The 18115-nt window shown below is 32.6% G+C and overlaps 1 protein-coding gene across 5 annotated transcripts in view; it reads right to left on the reverse strand.

Annotated features, from left to right (window-relative positions):
- LOC128245077 (uncharacterized) overlaps positions 1–18115 on the reverse strand; it is a 63650-nt gene that overhangs the window by 27157 nt on the left and 18378 nt on the right. Inside the window, exon 1 of one of the 5 annotated variants that reach the window (XM_052963284.1) lies at positions 17782–17919. The exons of 2 other annotated variants lie outside the window; for them this stretch is intronic. In XM_052963284.1, the coding sequence (XP_052819244.1) occupies positions 17782–17909 (128 nt within the window). In that variant the 5' untranslated portion in view covers positions 17910–17919. Of the gene's footprint in view, positions 1–3879; positions 3918–8032; positions 9791–17781; positions 17920–18115 lie in introns of those variants that run through there. 2 more of the 5 variants (XM_052963279.1, XM_052963285.1) reach the window with 2 other exon arrangements.

The following is an 18115-nucleotide window of genomic DNA, read 5'->3' on the forward strand; positions in this document are numbered from 1 at the left end:
TCCTATTTATAACATTTATTTAGAGTAGGGATGCAAACGAATATTCGATCAAACATTTGGTATTCGAATGTGAAAACCGGTATTCGAATATTTGAATAAATATAATAATAATCCTTTTGCCTTCAACTCTGTTGTTGTGTATAAAGTTTGTCTGTCTTGTTTTTACAAAGGTTGGCACATAATGCCAGAGGTGTGAATGTGATGACAAAACACTATACATGCGCCATATGACATTAGGGATATATCGTTGGGTACCATAAAAAGTCCCCGTAATTTTATTACTGGCTATTAGACAAGTGATATCAAAGATTTCATTTATTTTTGGTAAATTTAAATGCCTTTGCCAAATAAAGATTTAAGGAATCGGCCTTCACACCAACAATCTGTTGTCTTGGCTGCATATTTAGCTGTGCAACATTGCTCAAATAGCCGTGATGATATGAATGACATGTGCTACAATAATGTATTTACAGGCATATATGCTTTAAACTGTTTTCAATGTTTCGATACAATGCTCATGCTTTGAAATGTAACTCTATAGCACAGCGTTTTAGTATATATTTCCCCTATTGATGTACAATAGAATAGTAAAAAATCCACATATGTTTTCGTTTTATTATTTTACTAGTTGCCGAGTTGGTTTGGTTTTTCCATAGTTATATTTGGTAGAGGTCAATTCCAGAATGAGGCTGCTCGTCCTACGTAAAGACTTTTCATTGACGCATAACGCCATTTGACCAGGAATCCATGTAATTTCAAATTGTTTACAAACATGAAGGCAGCGGAATTGAAATTATTCCATTTTGTTTGTGCATAATGTTTGTTTTTTTTCTTTTTAAGCATTGGAAATTTCAGAGTCCTTTGGTAGAAATCAGGGTCCAACTCTCGTACTGGCAAAGACAAAGTAGGGTTTAAATGCCCTGGCTATTACTTTAGCCAATAATATTAATAGTTCAACATCTAAAATATGTATTTTGGTAATCAAATATTTGATTATTCGATCGAAAGAATTACCAAATATTAGAAAATCAATTTTGCCATTCATTTGCATCCCTAATTAAGAGAAATGCTCCTATTTAATACACATATTCTGTGAAAAGCTCCAATTTAGCACACCTTATCAGTGAAGTGCAGCTATTTAATATACCAATTCAGTAAATTGATTCTATTTAGTACACTTATTCAGAGAAATTTACCTCTGATTAGTTCACCAATTCAGAAATTTGCTTCAATTTAATCAGTAATTTAGAAAACTTCAGAATATTGCTTCTATTGAGAGATGTTATCCTATTTAGTACACCAATTCAGAGAAATGCTCCTATTTAGCACACCAATTCAGAGAAATGCTCCTATTTAGCACACCATTTTAGAGAAATGCTCCTATTTAGTACACCAATTCAGAGAAATGCTCCTATTTAGTACACCAATTCAGAGAAATGCTCCTATTTAGCACACCAATTTAGAGAAATGCTCCTATTTAGTACACCAATTCAGAGAAATGCTCCTATTTAGCACACCATTTTAGAGAAATGCTCCTATTTAGTACACCAATTCAGAGAAATGCTCCTATTTAGTACACCAATTCAGAGAAATGCTCCTATTTAGTACACCAATTCAGAGAAATGCTCCTATTTAGCACACCATTTTAGAGAAATGCTCCTATTTAGTACACCAATTCAGAGAAATGCTCCTATTTAGTACACCAATTCAGAGAAATGCTCCTATTTAGCACACCAATTCAGAGAAATGCTCCAATTTAGTACACCTATTCAGAGAAATGCTCATATATAGTACACCATTTTAGAGAAATGCTTCAATTTAGTACACCAATTCAGAGAAATGCTCCTATTTAGTACACCAATTCAGAGAAATGCTCCTATTTAGTACACCAATTCAGAGAAATGCTCCTATTTAGCACACCAATTCAGAGAAATGCTCCAATTTAGTACACCTATTCAGAGAAATGCTCATATATAGTACACCATTTTAGAGAAATGCTTCAATTTAGTACACCAATTCAGAGAAATGCTCCTATTTAGCACACCATTTTAGAGAAATGCTTCAATTTAGTACACCAATTCAGAGAAATGCTCCCATTTAGCACACCATTTTAGAGAAATGCTTCAATTTAGTACACCAATTCAGAGAAATGCTCCTATTTAGCACACCATTTTAGAGAAATGCTCCTATTTAGTACACCAATTCAGAGAAATGCTCATATATAGTACACCATTTTAGAGCAATGCTTCAATTTAGTACACCAATTCAGAGAAATGCTCCTATTTAGCACACCATTTTAGAGAAATGCTCCTATTTAGTACACCAATTCAGAGAAATGCTCATATATAGTACACCATTTTAGAGAAATGCTTTAATTTAGTACACCAATTCAGAGAAATGCTCCTATTTAGCACACCATTTTAGAGAAATGCTCCTATTTAGTACACCAATTCAGAGAAATGCTCATATATAGTACACCATTTTAGAGAAATGCTTCAATTTAGTACACCAATTCAGAGAAATGCTCCTATTTAGCACACCATTTTAGAGAAATGCTTCAATTTAGTACACCAATTCAGAGAAATGCTCCCATTTAGCACACCATTTTAGAGAAATGCTTCAATTTAGTACACCAATTCAGAGAAATGCTCCTATTTAGCACACCATTTTAGAGAAATGCTCCTATTTAGTACACCAATTCAGAGAAATGCTCATATATAGTACACCATTTTAGAGAAATGCTTCAATTTAGTACACCAATTCAGAGAAATGCTCCTATTTAGCACACCATTTTAGAGAAATGCTCCTATTTAGTACACCAATTCAGAGAAATGCTCATATATAGTACACCATTTTAGAGAAATGCTTTAATTTAGTACACCAATTCAGAGAAATGCTCCTATTTAGCACACCATTTTAGAGAAATGCTCCTATTTAGTACACCAATTCAGAGAAATGCTCATATATAGTACACCATTTTAGAGAAATGCTTCAATTTAGTACACCAATTCAGAGAAATGCTCCCATTTAGCACACCATTTTAGAGAAATGCTCCAATTTAGCACACCATTTTAGAGAAATGCTCCAATTTAGCACACCAATTCAGAGAAATGCTCCTATTTAGCACACCATTTTAGAGAAATGCTCCTATTTAGTACACCATTTTAGAGAAATGCTCCTATTTTGTACACCAATTCAGAGACATGCTGCAATTTAGCACACCATTTTAGAGAAATGCTCCTATTTAGTACACCAATTCAGAGAAATGCTGCAATTTAGCACACCATTTTAGAGAAATGCTACTATTTAGTACACCAATTCAGAGAAATGCTCCAATTTAGTACACCAATTCAGAGAAATGCTCCTATTTAGCACACCATTTTAGAGAAATGCTCCAATTTAGTACACCTATTCAGAGAAACGCTTTTATTAGGTTCACCATTTCAGAGAAACAGTCATTTATTTAGTGCAAAATCTTCCTTTTTAGTACACCAATTCTTAAAAATGCCCCAATTTAGTACATCAATTCTGGAACACTTTCATTATTAGTTCTATAACCTTAGGGAAAGAAATGTTCCCTTATTTGTTCATCAATATTAAGAGAAAAATGCTGCTTGTTTAAAGGTACTGAAAAAACTTTTTTTAGGGGCAATGTTCCTACCTTCTTCATAGATTTTGTGGATTTAAATGTTATTTTAAGCCTGCTCATTACTGCATTTTTGGGATTCATATAGATGCTCCTAATTTACTAAAAGTATGCTTTAGCAAAACTTTTCAAGCTGACAGTACTTCTTCTACCTAATAATCTTGTGAAAGAAAATTATTTTTAGGCAATATTACACTGATTCTTTTTTAATAATGATATGATGCATCTTTTACCATTTTATCTCTATCATTTCCATCGCAGAAGACAAAGGTACAGACTGCCTTCGATGAATGTTCGGCACACAAGACCCATGTGATGTTCCAGTGCCCCTGGCTGACCCCTTGGGTGAGCCGGTAATGAGCGGTGACAAGCGCCCCAGGGTTGGAGAACATCTACCCGGGGTTGGGGACAAACTCCGCCCATTACACATGAGAGGCGGGGACACACATCGATCTTCCATTATCATGTCAGGTGACACTGTCTCCTTGTCCTTAATGGTACTTTTATCTTTTATCCCCGTTCACTTATCAAAGCATACTTCCTATATAGTCAACAACAAGTTCTTACGGCGTTAAAGTGTGTCCATTGTCTTTACTACTTTTAAAACCTGGCATAGGTCTTTTTTTCTTTTTTTAGTTACTGTTATAAGAAACACTTTACTTATGGTAGAATTCTTATTTTATCTTGTTGTTTATTTCAAATCACATATCATATTCACATGTTTAACTAATTGTCACAAATATTGCATATAACGTTCCAAATTATCCTTGAAATTTCAATGAATTCCTGTGAAATAGGCACAATCATAATCTACCTTCAAGGTTATCTACACCAATGAATATAATATTTTGACTTTTGCTATACTCATTACCCAAGCGAATAATTTTTGTTCCCTTTCTAAAAGACATGCATATGTTATTGTTGTTTAATCAATTAAGAAATAATCCATGAACCATACTAATTGGAAAACTATTAAAAAATAATCATAATTGTTATGAAGATTATTTTCAAGTTATGCTCACAACTGTTATAACAAAAATATATAAGGCTTTTAAATCAATCTTAAATAAATCTTCTTTTTTTTCTTTTCAAAACTTGACATTTTCATATAGACATTAATTCTAAATACTATTTGCATATGAAATCTTTGAACTACTTTCAATGTAAGAGAAGGATTGAAGGTACTCAAAGACAAACTAGAAAGGCCATTCTACCAATTTTCTGGATCATTGTTCATGCAAAACCAAAGACCATGATTTGCTTATGTGTGTGCCTTTCAATTTTTCAATTCCTAAATATTTATCATTGAACCAAAATAAAAGAGTTTATGCTTGACAATTGAATAGATCTATTTTATTTCAATTTAAAATTTAAATGTGAGTTTTCATTCTATTTATTTTAGTCAATTAATGGCTTCTGACGGAAATTAAAGAGACTCATTCAGTATTTTAGCCAGTTTTTGAAGGGGCTCGTTCAGCATTATAGCCAATTTTTAAAGGGACTCATTCAGTATTATAGCCAGTTTTTAAAGGGGCTCATTCAGTGTTATAGCCAGTTTTAAAGGGGCTCATATAGTATTATAGCCAATTTTTAAAGGGACTCATTCAGTATTTTAGCCAGTTTTTAAAGGGGCTCTTTCAGTATTATAGCCAGTTTTTAAAGGGGCTCTTTCAGTATTATAGCCATTTTTTGAAGGGGCTTATTCAGTATTATAGCCAGTTTTTAAAGGGGCTCATTCAGTATTATAGCCAGTTTTTAAAGGGGCTCTTTCAGTATTATAGCCATTTTTTGAAGGGGCTCTTTCAGTATTATAGCCATTTTTTGAAGGGGCTCATTCAGTATTATAGCCAGTTTTTAAAGGGACTCATTCAGTATTATAGCCAGTTTTTGAAGGGGCTCTTTCAGTATTATAGCCAGTTTTTGAAGGGGCTCATTCAGTATTATAGCCAGTTTTTGAAGGGGCTCTTTCAGTATTATAGCCAGTTATTAAAGGGGCTCATTCAGTATTATAGCCAGTTTTTAAAGGGGCTCTTTCAGTATTATAGCCAGTTTTTAAAGGGGCTCATTCAGTATTGTAGCCAGTTTTAAAAGGTGCTCATTCAGTATTAAAGCCAGTTTAAAAGGAGCTCATTCAGTATTATAGCCAGTTTTAAAAGGGCTAATTCAGTATTATAGCCAGTTTTTGAAGGGGCTCATTCAGTATTATAGCCAGTTTTTAAAGGACCAGACATGGGACACATTAATTGCACATGGAGAGTGAACAAGCTGCTATTGGCAATAATTAAACATAAATGAAAGTTCAAATAAGGGCTCAGTATTGTTAATCACTATTTACTATAAAAAATGTGATAGAAAATGATATATTTTGCTGAAAAGTGTTAGTAATTTTAACTCTTTTAGGCTTGTATTCACAAAATTCTGTTCAAATGAGTATCTGTTGGTTGCTATCTGGTGTTTGTTTTATAAATATAAGTAAAGAAACAACTCAATTTAAACAATGTTTAAAAAAAGAAGTTGCCAACATAAAATCTGTGAGAGATTCTTGTTTAAACTTCTTTCATAATAATATATGATTTTTAAACAAATTAATTGTACAGTTCATGTGCCATCATGCATTTCTCAAAATATAAAACTTATCATCACTAAATCATATGATATTTGCAAAAGGAACATCAACACATGTGCTTTTCAAAACCAGTTTTTATTCTGCAAGTGGTATATCATTATTGTGCCACTCACACTAAGGCTATGGCAAAATGTTAAAAATGTGAGACAACACCTTTAAGAAATAAATTTGGATCAGTTCCATCTATCACAAAAGATTATTCAAAAGTTCATCTGACATTTGAATGAAACCACCGCCTGTCAGAATCGCCTACTCACCTGTTTGTAAGTAAAACTCTGTTTATTTTGACAATAATAATTTCTCAAAGGGAGATAATTTGGCATGGTATCAAAGGGAGACAATTTGAGCACTTACCCTAACAAAGCCTCTATTAAAGTAAAATAAGTGCAACAATTCACCCAGTACATTAAAATGAAAAGGAAATAACTGCTGCAACTGTTCATCAGTACATTAAAATGAAAAGGAAATAACTGCTGCAACTGTTCATCAGTACATTAAAATGAAAAGGAAATAACTGCTGCAACTGTTCATCAGTACATTAAAATGAAAAGGAAATAACTGCTGCAACTGTTCATCAGTACATTAAAATGAAAAGGAAATAACTGCTGCAACTGTTCATCAGTACATTAAAATGAAAGGGAAATAACTATTGAAACTGTTCATCAGTACATTAAAATGAAAGGGAAATAACTGTTGCAACTGTTCATCAGTCCATTAAAATGAAAAGGAAATAACTTCTGCAACTGTTCATCTGTGCATTAAAATGAAAAGGAAATAACTGCTGCAACTGTTCATCAGTACATTAAAATGAAAAGGAAATAACTGCTGCAACTGTTCATCTGTACATTAACATGAAAGGGAAATGACTGCTGCAACTCTTCATCTGTACATTTAAATGAAAGGGAAATGACTGCTGCAACTCTTCATCTGTACATTTAAATGAAAGGGAAATAACTGCTGCAACTGTTCATTTGCATGAAGGGGAAAAGGGAAATAACTGTTGCAACTGTAAATCTGTACATTTAAATGAAAGGGAAATAACTGTTGACACTAAATATCATTACATTTATAGTATTATAACTTAGATACCATATATGTAAGTATTTTCATATTAAAATGAACTATAAACTTTGTACAGGTAGTAAAATTAAGGATTTTCATTCATGCTACGTATCAAAGGTGGGAAATGTTGCAACTTTTCATCAATTCTATCATATCAAAAGGAAATAATTATCCAACTCTTCATAAATGCTACATTGTAGAAAAGAGATTAATATGCAACTCTCCATAATTGCTTCCGAATCGAAAAGAGATAATTTTGCAACTCTTCACCAGTGCTTCCTTATGAAAGGGAGATTATTTTGCAACTCTTCACCAGTGCTTCCTTATGAAAGGGAGATTATTTTGCAACTCTTCACCAATGCTTCCTTATCAAAGGGAGATAATTATGCAACTATTCATCAGTGCTTCTTATGAAAAAGAAATAGTTTCGCAACTCTTCGTCAATTTAACTCTATATTGAGGTTTCTTTATCAATGAGAAATACTTCTGCTACCTTATAAAAGGGAGCTAATTTGGAACTCTTCATCATTGCTACTTAATGAAAGGGAGATAATCTTGAACTTTTTATCAGACTTCCTTTTCTAAGGGGAATACTATTGCCACTCTTGTGCTACAGACATCATTGCAGAAAATTTATTCCATTACTTTTTGAAAGGGAAAACAATTTCATTCCACTTAACATCTCACAATTACAATACCTTTCATTAATTCTCTTCTTATCTAGAGCTTGTTTGGCAATGAAGGCAAACGTAAACTTCTGTTTTGATGGCATAGGTGACATAGGCTTGGGTGACCCAGATCTCACTGAGGAAGCAAGGCTGCTCGAAGAATCCGTTCGCTCCATTTTTAACCGAAGTTTGGGTCCCAACTTCATCCGACTATTGGAGTTAGTTCTCTCCAATTTTGGATGTTCAATCTTGCTTGGCCCACCTTGTTTCTCCTCCATTGTAAAGAGTTTTGTAATTGTTCAAACCTCCACAGTGATGAGTCAGACTTTAATCAAACTGAAGCCAGCTTATTCACGTCCAAAATGTAGTTATGGTGGATTTCATTTTTTTCTTTTTAGCATTGTCAGTTCTCAATGTTAAAACATATAATCTCTCTGATAATAAGCAATAAGGAAACACTTCTTATCACTAATTGTAATCCAATCTCAGATCTAATTTCATAACTGTAAATAATGTTACGAAAAGAATTCAAAAAGCTAAATGAATTCAAATGATATTCATCATATCACTGTATGTCATCTTTACATCTAATTTCTCTTATCACTCGATCGGTGCACACCGACAGAATGTTATATTTCTTACATTATCAAATTTGCAAAACCCAAGACCTTTCGTTTTAAGAGCTTTGAAAGTCAATAAAATTATTCAAATGAATTCCTCATATGCACTTTAATGAGGAGCCCGAAATATATGGAGTGAAAAGAGATCAAACCCTTAACAACTTTAAGTCCTCTCCCATTACGCCCAACCAGAAGCACTTCGCCCGGATTTGAAATTCACAAATGACAAGAGATTTTCACTTTTATGTCCACAAATCTCTCTTATATTGCTTTTATTTGTGAAACATTCAACCTTAAGTAGAAAGTTTTAATAAACAATGCAATTATTTATAACAGCATTGAAGTTACAGAAGTTCACTGGTAATTTATTTCCCAAAAAGGTCGTCAGTCGCCAAACGATTCTCAAGATATTGATTGTGTTCAATAATTAATTTTCAAATACCGGATGAAATTTGTCCATAAATGATCCTGTTTGCTAAAAAGATTGCTTGGATCAAAATTTCTATTAATGATCAGTACACGGAAGCCTATTGAAGGTTAAGCTTTACACTTCAAATATACCTTCAAAACTGGTGAAAATCAAATATTTTTCAAATAAAAGTGCTATCGTTACACAAGTTTGTCACAGAAATTACTGTTTACTTAAGTTCAAAACATGTTACTGAAATTTGAATCAATTAAATCATCAATGAAATATCATTTGAAAATCACACTCCAATTATATATCAGATTCATATATCAATTAAAAGTCATCCTATCAAAACAACTTTCACAATGCCATCATTAAAATGACATCATTCTCAACAGTAAGTGTAGCCTTATTTTCAAAGAGCACTGCTAAGTGAGCTACAATTATCCATTTATTTAATCAATCCAAATACTTTCAATTGTACAAGTATTCATCATTATTGATATCACTATCTTGAACCATCAATGAAATCCAACTTCTCTCACTGTCAAACAATCAATCACGTGACCCATTCTGAAAACAATATCACATTTCTTGGCAAAATCGCATTTGGCTCTTTCACATTTTTGAAGTATTAGATCCACCAGTGTCGAGTGGAAAACTTCGAACATCAGACTCCGTAATAAAATCCATATCTCAATTAAAACTCCATTTATTTTTCATTTCTTATGAAGATCCTGTTACTTTATTTTCCATATTTACAAATATTTTCTGTCAATTGCCGTGTGTTTTCTTAAAGATATTCATTTACGTAATAAATTTGTTCATTGATTGCAACTTGAAATTTTATAATGAAACTGAATGCACAAATACACTAGTTGAATAAGGTTATTGTATTATGTTTCAAGTTTAAGAATCAATTTCTTTCAAAACTTATTCATAATAACTTAATAAATTCATGGACATATTTAACAACTATATCATTTTAGTCTACATTTTTTTAGGAATATGATATTTGATGCAATATTTACCCAAAAATATTTTAATGTATATGTCCAATACTGAGAGTATCTGTCTAATATTGATTCAACATCATCATCATGTCATCATATGCATCATTATCGTCAGCATCAACAGCATACTTATAATCATCATCATCATCATTGTTGTTAGCATCGTCTTCATGTTTGTCTTATGATTATTTGCCATATTTTCATTCTGTTTCAGAGGGCCATATCGAAAATAAGATTCTGTAGTTTTGTACATGATCTTAATATGTCACCTTCTTAAAATAAAGATATTATTATTATTATTATTAATGTCAAAATTATTTAAAACTGTATGGAACAATCCTTTATGATTACTTTGTAATTCATTGACATGCTAAAGTTATTTGAAATTCAATTCATTGCCTTTGGTTTGTCCAGAACTTTCTAAAAGCCATGAACAATTAAGGTATTCACATGACAGTCTATTAGAACTACAGAGAAAATTCACATTAAAACTTGCACGGCAATTAGTTCAAACCTATAACAAGGCGAAAAAATGTGATATTGACTGTTTTATCCATCAGGAAACCCATTGATAGTTTCCGCTATTACTTCAACTGGTGTTGTTTTTTCAGTATCAATGAAAAAGCATAAATCTTCCCATCCAATATGACACCAATGCAACCATTTGATAGAACATTTATTCACAGATCTATACGCTGTCTAAACAAATTAGAACCTTTAGAACATGTAATGGCTCCAAACTTTTAAAACCAACTTCTTTCTGAACCCAAGAATTTTTAAAAATTCTATTATCATAACCCTTGCATAAATTTCATTTCATTACAGGGTATTTTATAGATACACTACAACAACTAAACCAAATCTGCAAAGCACCATGTACCAGATTGATGTCACTTCGATTCTTCATTACCCTGGTGCTACCATTCTGTACATGGCTATTATTTGTGACTAAAGGTTCCACAACCAAGGGGTTTTTACCTTATATAGAAGGGGCCATTGAAAATAAGCCTCGTTTTTTTCTAAAAATGAAATTTTCCTCCGATAAAATTTAATATCTCAATGCCAAAATGCGAAAAATCAGCAGTCGTTTTGTTGTCTGCCAGGGGAGGTAAGACATGCTGAACTAAACCGATTAAACTTATAATTATATGCAGTGGTCTCCCTTGATGATGTTTATTTTACGACATCCCGCATTCTGTTCTTTTTCAATTTTAGCGTGCTCGAGAAAATGTCGCATGACTGAAAGCATTTCAACAAAAGATGACGCAAAAAATATTCACAAAATTGATTCTTTCTTCGCTGACTGTAAGTCAGCAGGTACATCTTGTCAATCCACTAGCACACAAAATGTGACAAATTCTGAACTTTCTGAACCTGATCATTCTGTTTGGGATTATGTCGAACCTGAGTCCCAGCAAGATCCTGAACATTCTGTTGAGCATAGGTGCCCTGAAATTTCGGGGACTTACTTGTTGATTTCACAGAAGGAGTTTTTAAGACTTACTTGTTGATTTAACAGAAGGAGTTTTTAGGGACTTACTTGTCGATACAGCAGAAGGAGTTTTTAGGACTTACTTGTTGATTTCACAGAAGGAGTTTTTAGGACTTATTTGTTGATTTAACAGAAGAAGTTTTTAGGACTTACTTGTTCATTTCACAGAAGGAGTTTTTAGGACTTACTTGTTCATTTCACAGAAGAAGTTTTTAGGACTTACTTGTTCATTTCACAGAAGGAGTTTTTAGGACTTACTTGTTCATTTCACAGAAGAAGTTTTTAGGACTTACTTGTTCATTTCACAGAAGGAGTTTTTAGGACTTACTTGTTCATTTCACAGAAGGAGTTTTTAGGACTTACTTGTTGATTTAACAGAAGGAGTTTTTAGGACTTACTTGTTCATTTCACAGAAGGAGTTTTTAGGACTTACTTGTTCATTTCACAGAAGGAGTTTTTAGGACTTACTTGTTCATTTCACAGAAGGAGTTTTTAGGGACTTACTTGTTCATTTCACAGAAGGAGTTTTTAGGGACTTACTTGTTGATTTAACAGAAGAAGTTTTTAGGACTTACTTGTTCATTTCACAGAAGGAGTTTTTAGGACTTACTTGTTGATTTCACAGAAGGAGTTTTTAGGACTTACTTGTTGATTTAACAGAAGGAGTTTTTAGGACTTACTTGTTGATTTAACAGAAGGAGTTTTTAGGACTTACTTGTTGATTTAACAGAAGGAGTTTTTAGGACTTACTGGTAGATACAACAGACTTACTTGTAGATATTATGGAAGGCATTCCACTTGTGTTTCCCACCCACTTGTCTCCACGCCCCTCCAGTGTGTCTCCCCGTTTCTATGAGTTGTTCGGCCATTGAACTTAGTACAATGTCACTGATTTAGTTAGTTCTTATAGTCTCCTTGACACCCATCCACAATGACTCTTGTCTTGTCCTCATCAAATTTCATACAAAGTTATTCATTATATACCAAATCGGCATTATTTATAAAAGTAAATGATCAATGATTTTCCATGTTTCTTGTCGTGTACTTTCTTGACTCATATAGTTTCTTAACCACTATTTAAGTTGAAAGCCATATAATACAGTAAGAAGCACTGAACATAAGCTGAAAAACATCACTTATGAAGTTTTCTTTTCAATAAGGACATTTCCTGAACAATTAGCATCTCATTTGATTTCCATTCCAATTATATGCTTCACTCACTGAATTTATATTGATAACAAACTTCTTATTTCAACTAAAACTATTTTTATTGGAGCCAGGACTAAAAAAATCTAAAAATGATGATAATGTTTATAATTCCCATTCTACACATAAAAACAGTTGTTTGAGCATGGATGTTGTGCGTTTATTCTTTTTTTAAAGCAAAAAATTATCAAATAATCAAATTATCTAAATATTTGTACACTGCAGAAAACGTAAATGGTTTCGATAAGAATGTTGACAAAAACTTTGTACTTGGAGAGAGTTTTGTTTTTACATTGTTTATCAAAGCATCTTAAGAAATACTTCAAATATTGGAACTAGAATAACACTATTGTCAGACATAAGTAATATTATGCAACAAACATATCAAAGCTCATAAATTTAAGACGGATCACTCCATAAATGTGCAGAATTTTTGCACTAATCACCAAATATTTATGCAGTTTTTATTCCAACATTGCATTTAGTACTTTCACTAAATCCCAAAGATATCCTCGATCATAAAATTGTCAACATGTCTCTATGGGATTTAGCCATCCTTTAATGTAATTGTTGTAGCATTGTTCAGCAATCATGATAAAGGACCCTGGATCTTACCAGTTGTCAAGCATTTGGAATTTTTGGTACACGAATGCACAATAGTCTCTCCATAAATCAGAGACTGAATAACACTAGAGTTTAACGTTTGTTTTTTAGCCTTCTCGCCATGATTACTTAAAGTCTCGAGTCTATTATGTACAGTCTCAAGTCTATTACGTACTGTCACGAGTCGTGAAGTCCGATACTCAAGTGGCAAAACTGCAAATCTTCATTTTAATGTTAATTTCCTTGTAGTTTCCTCTAATAAATTTTATTTCACTTTTAAATTGCTTAATTCCTAACTTAAATATTTCTTTATTTTTTAAAAAATGAATAACTCTAAAAAATGCAATAAAAAGATAAAAATAATCAGTGTTAAATCCACACCTCTTTTCAAGAATACTTCCAAAAAACTTCATTCAATTAATCCTAATCCATAACTTTTCATGATTTAAATTCTAAATTCAGCAGATTTAATCCAACTCACTGATATGAATTCAAAGCCACAGTGTTCAATGATTTTAGTCCAATTACCAAGTATATGGGGAACACTTTAACCAGCAAAAGATACTTTTATAAACATTTTTCTACCCTGCTTAGGAGTTTGCATGATTAATAAAAGTCACCATATTGATGTGGAAACTATAATAAGATATGAGGTTCTCTGCCTTTTTTCTGTGTTTGCTTTCTCAAAGAACACAAATGTAAAAAAACACACACAATGCAATCGGTGGCTGTCGGTGCTATTTAATTGTGAATACAGAAATCAAAGCAAGCAGAGATGATGTATAAACATTATCAAGGGTATAGATTTGAGGAAACAATGAAAATATTAAACACAGAAATTGTTTCTTCATTAACAGACAACTCAATACTATAAGAGATCAATTTATTTGTTTTAATATCCACTGACATGTATTATCAAATATGTAGGCTAATGGCACTGTGTAAAACTGGAAGTAGTTTTTATTTATTCATTACAACATTGCTTCCTCTTTTTTTGTCAGCAATTTAGTACCAACATCCTTGAATTATAACCAACATATTTTGCTTTGTATTAGTATTGTATGGTTTTAAAAATAACCATAGCCATTTTCACGAACAATTTTTTTTTAAATAGTGCTCACTCCCCCTTCTTAGTGTGTGGGTGTTTTTGAGGTCTGTCCACGCACATTGGCTGTATTATGGCTTTATATTGCACACCCCTTGCAGTGTTAAAGACGAATTTAGAAGCCTATGGGGGAAATGAATGATTCGTATTTAAGCCCAGTGATTTTTTTTAAATATTTTTACCGCCCGTGCCTTGCAAATTGGGAAAAAAGTCCAGATTGGGAAAATACAAAATCAGATCAAAATGGCAAATATAATGGCAAATAAACATGTTTTCACCTTTTTATGCTGTGAAGAGTTAATCTTGACAAGATGTTGTTTATTTTTCAAGAAATTCATTGCTTTTTTATTAACTAACATAATGTCCATTTATCAAATTGGGAAAAAATTATACATTTTTGGGAAAAATGGATATTTTTTTGCAAGGGGAAACAGCCTTAAGAAGGCAGTTAATTGCACCAAAAAAAAATCAATGAAGCCAGTATAGAGAATACATGTTATTTAGTGCAAAATAAGTTGTTGTGAACAATCTAAAATGTTACACACCCAAGAAGAGAGAAGAAAGAGTGACCAGCCCCAATCGAATGGAGGCTGACAAGGCTCTATGCACTTTACCTTGGTTGGACTTAAATCTTTATCATATCCACTATAGAGTAAAGGGAGAAGATCACTTATTGAAAGTAACCCTTAGTTTGAGATTACCTCCCTTAGAGCAGAAAAATTACTCCCCCATTCCAAGGTCTCGATTTATCGCCATAAACTACACAGGATTATAAGCCATAAACTACACAGGATTATAAGCCATAAACTACACAGGATTATAATCCATAAACTACACAGGATTATAAGCCATAAACTACACAGGATTATAAGCCATAAACTACACAGGATTATAAGCCATAAACTACACAGGATTATAAGCCATAAACTACACAGGATTATAAGCCATAAACTACACAGGATTATAAGCCATAAACTACACAGGATTATAAGCCATAAACTACACAGGATTATAAGCCATAAACTACACAGGATTATAAGCCATAAACTACACAGGATTATAAGCCATAAACTACACAGGATTATAAGCCATAAACTACACAGGATTATAAGCCATAAACTACACAGGATTATAATCCATAAACTACACAGGATTATAAGCCATAAACTACACAGGATTATAAGCCATAAACTACACAGGATTATAAGCCATAAACTACACAGGATTATAAGCCATAAACTACACAGGATTATAAGCCATAAACTACACAGGATTATAAGCCATAAACTACACAGGATTATAAGCCATAAACTACACAGGATTATAAGCCATAAACTACACAGGATTATAAGCCATAAACTACACAGGATTATAAGCCATAAACTACACAGGATTATAAGCCATAAACTACACAGGATTATAAGCCATAAACTACACAGGATTATAAGCCATAAACTACACAGGATTATAAGCCATAAACTACACAGGATTATAAGCCATAAACTACACAGGATTATAAGCCATAAACTACACAGGATTATAAGCCATAAACTACACAGGATTATAAGCCATAAACTACACAGGATTATAAGCCATAAACTACACAGGATTATAAGCCATAAACTACACAGGATTATAAGCCATAAACTACACAGGATTATAAGCCATAAACTACACAGGATTATAAGCCATAAACTACACAGGATTATAAGCCATAAACTACACAGGATTATAAGCCATAAACTACACAGGATTATAAGATCACAAGTTTAAATTAAACCATATTTTGCAGAACATTTTGATTTAAGTAGCACCCCATTAAAATGGCTAAATGTTGTCAAAATTACCCATTATATATCAACCTTAAGTTAAAACTTTATACACAAACATACATTTCATTGAAGTATTTAGTTTTGATATATACTTCAAAATTATTTCTTTGATATTGTTTTACTTCATTATGTTGAAAATTTAATAGTTTATGATAATGTAGTTTGTAGAAACACTTCTAAACAGACGTGAACATGGTCACAAAATGTGGCAAATGCTTCAAGAGGTATAATAGATATGGCAGGAAAAAATACATAAGTACTACTTTTGTTCCCTTTTAAAAACATATTGGAATAGACAATAGCAATCCATTGCTTTGGCTTCATTCTATTTAACTTATTTCTAATTCCATTATATATGATATTAATTGCATTAATGTTTATTTACAATGTATGCAACTTTTGTTCAGGAGTTATCACTGAAGATGACAAATACCCCCCAGATGCAGCCCGGACATAGGAATGTTAAATGATGTGGTTTCGGAAGAAATCATGTGATCATGTGATATAACTATAAGACCAGGGTTGCGTTTGCTTCAGATCATGTTTGGCCAATAGCGCTGTAGCCAATTCTTGTACTTTAGCTGCATTACTGAGAGCACTTTTCTGTAACGTTGTTTCATTGTAAATCTAAATATAAAACATTTCATTGCAAATCTAAATATAAAACAATGACTTTCTAGAGACACTTTCCTTGATCTTGTTTTAACTGGTTTAAATAATAGATTTTACTTTAAGCAGAAAGCACTTTTGAAAAGGTGGGCATGCACACCGTTAATGTCCTATTAAACTTGCATGCCCGAATAGATGGGCCAGGGGTCTATTTTCTGATTCTGTGGAAAAAATTAGAATAATAAATACCTTAACCTCCAAAAATGAAAAAACAAATCCAATGATATGCATTCCTATGACCGCCATTTTCTGCACCTGCTGACGTCACGCATATATAGAAACCATAACCCTCTTGTACACAATGACAGTCACAATTAAATTGCCGAAATTTGTGTACTGTTATGTATGAAGCTAGGATTCAGGGGAAAATGATCGTTATTTCATGTTTTTGACTCCAATTGAACAGCTTTGAAAAGTTGCTTACTGGGGAAAAACGTTTTTTTAAGCGCAAAGTCACAAAAACATGCACAGGGAGCAATTAATAGGACATATACGGTAGGCAGACAAATGTAATAAAGCAGTTGTACATTTTATGCCTGCTCAGAGTGCCTTATCATAAATTGCCACACACAAATGTAATGAAGCAGTTGTACATTTCATGTCCGCACTGCCTTATCATAACTGGCCCCACACAAACGTTCTAAAGCAGTACGTTTTAGACCTTTTTCCCTGTTAAAAAATAGCATCAAACCTCAACCCATACACGTTAGGGAGATATAAAAAAAAAGCAGCATCAAATATGACCTTTAAATTATAACATCAAAATAAGAATAAAAAGATGATAATGAATGACTCAGTTATCAAAATTATCGTTCAACTCAATCACCTACCATATTTCCTCATCAGTTGTCTCATGTTCCGACATGTCCGAATGTTCGTGCGAGATGTGTGAAACATGTCCACCGTGTAAGCCATGTCCACCATGGACAACGTGCCCATCGGTATCCTTGTGACTCATTGTATTCCTACTCTGCTGTTTAATACATCAAAAATAGGTATTTTTTTCTGCAATTGTAATAAGGTCCCTTAACACAGCAAAGTTAGAGTTTTCTTTGCTGTTTTTATTACGTTCTTATTCTTGCAAGGTGATGCTCTTATAACTTTTGCAAGTATTTTTTTATTTATATATTATCCATTTTACACAGTTATTCCATTCTTTAAGTA

Source organism: Mya arenaria, chromosome 8, assembly GCF_026914265.1.
Source record: "Mya arenaria isolate MELC-2E11 chromosome 8, ASM2691426v1".
NCBI classification, from domain to species: Eukaryota; Metazoa; Mollusca; class Bivalvia; order Myida; family Myidae; genus Mya; species Mya arenaria.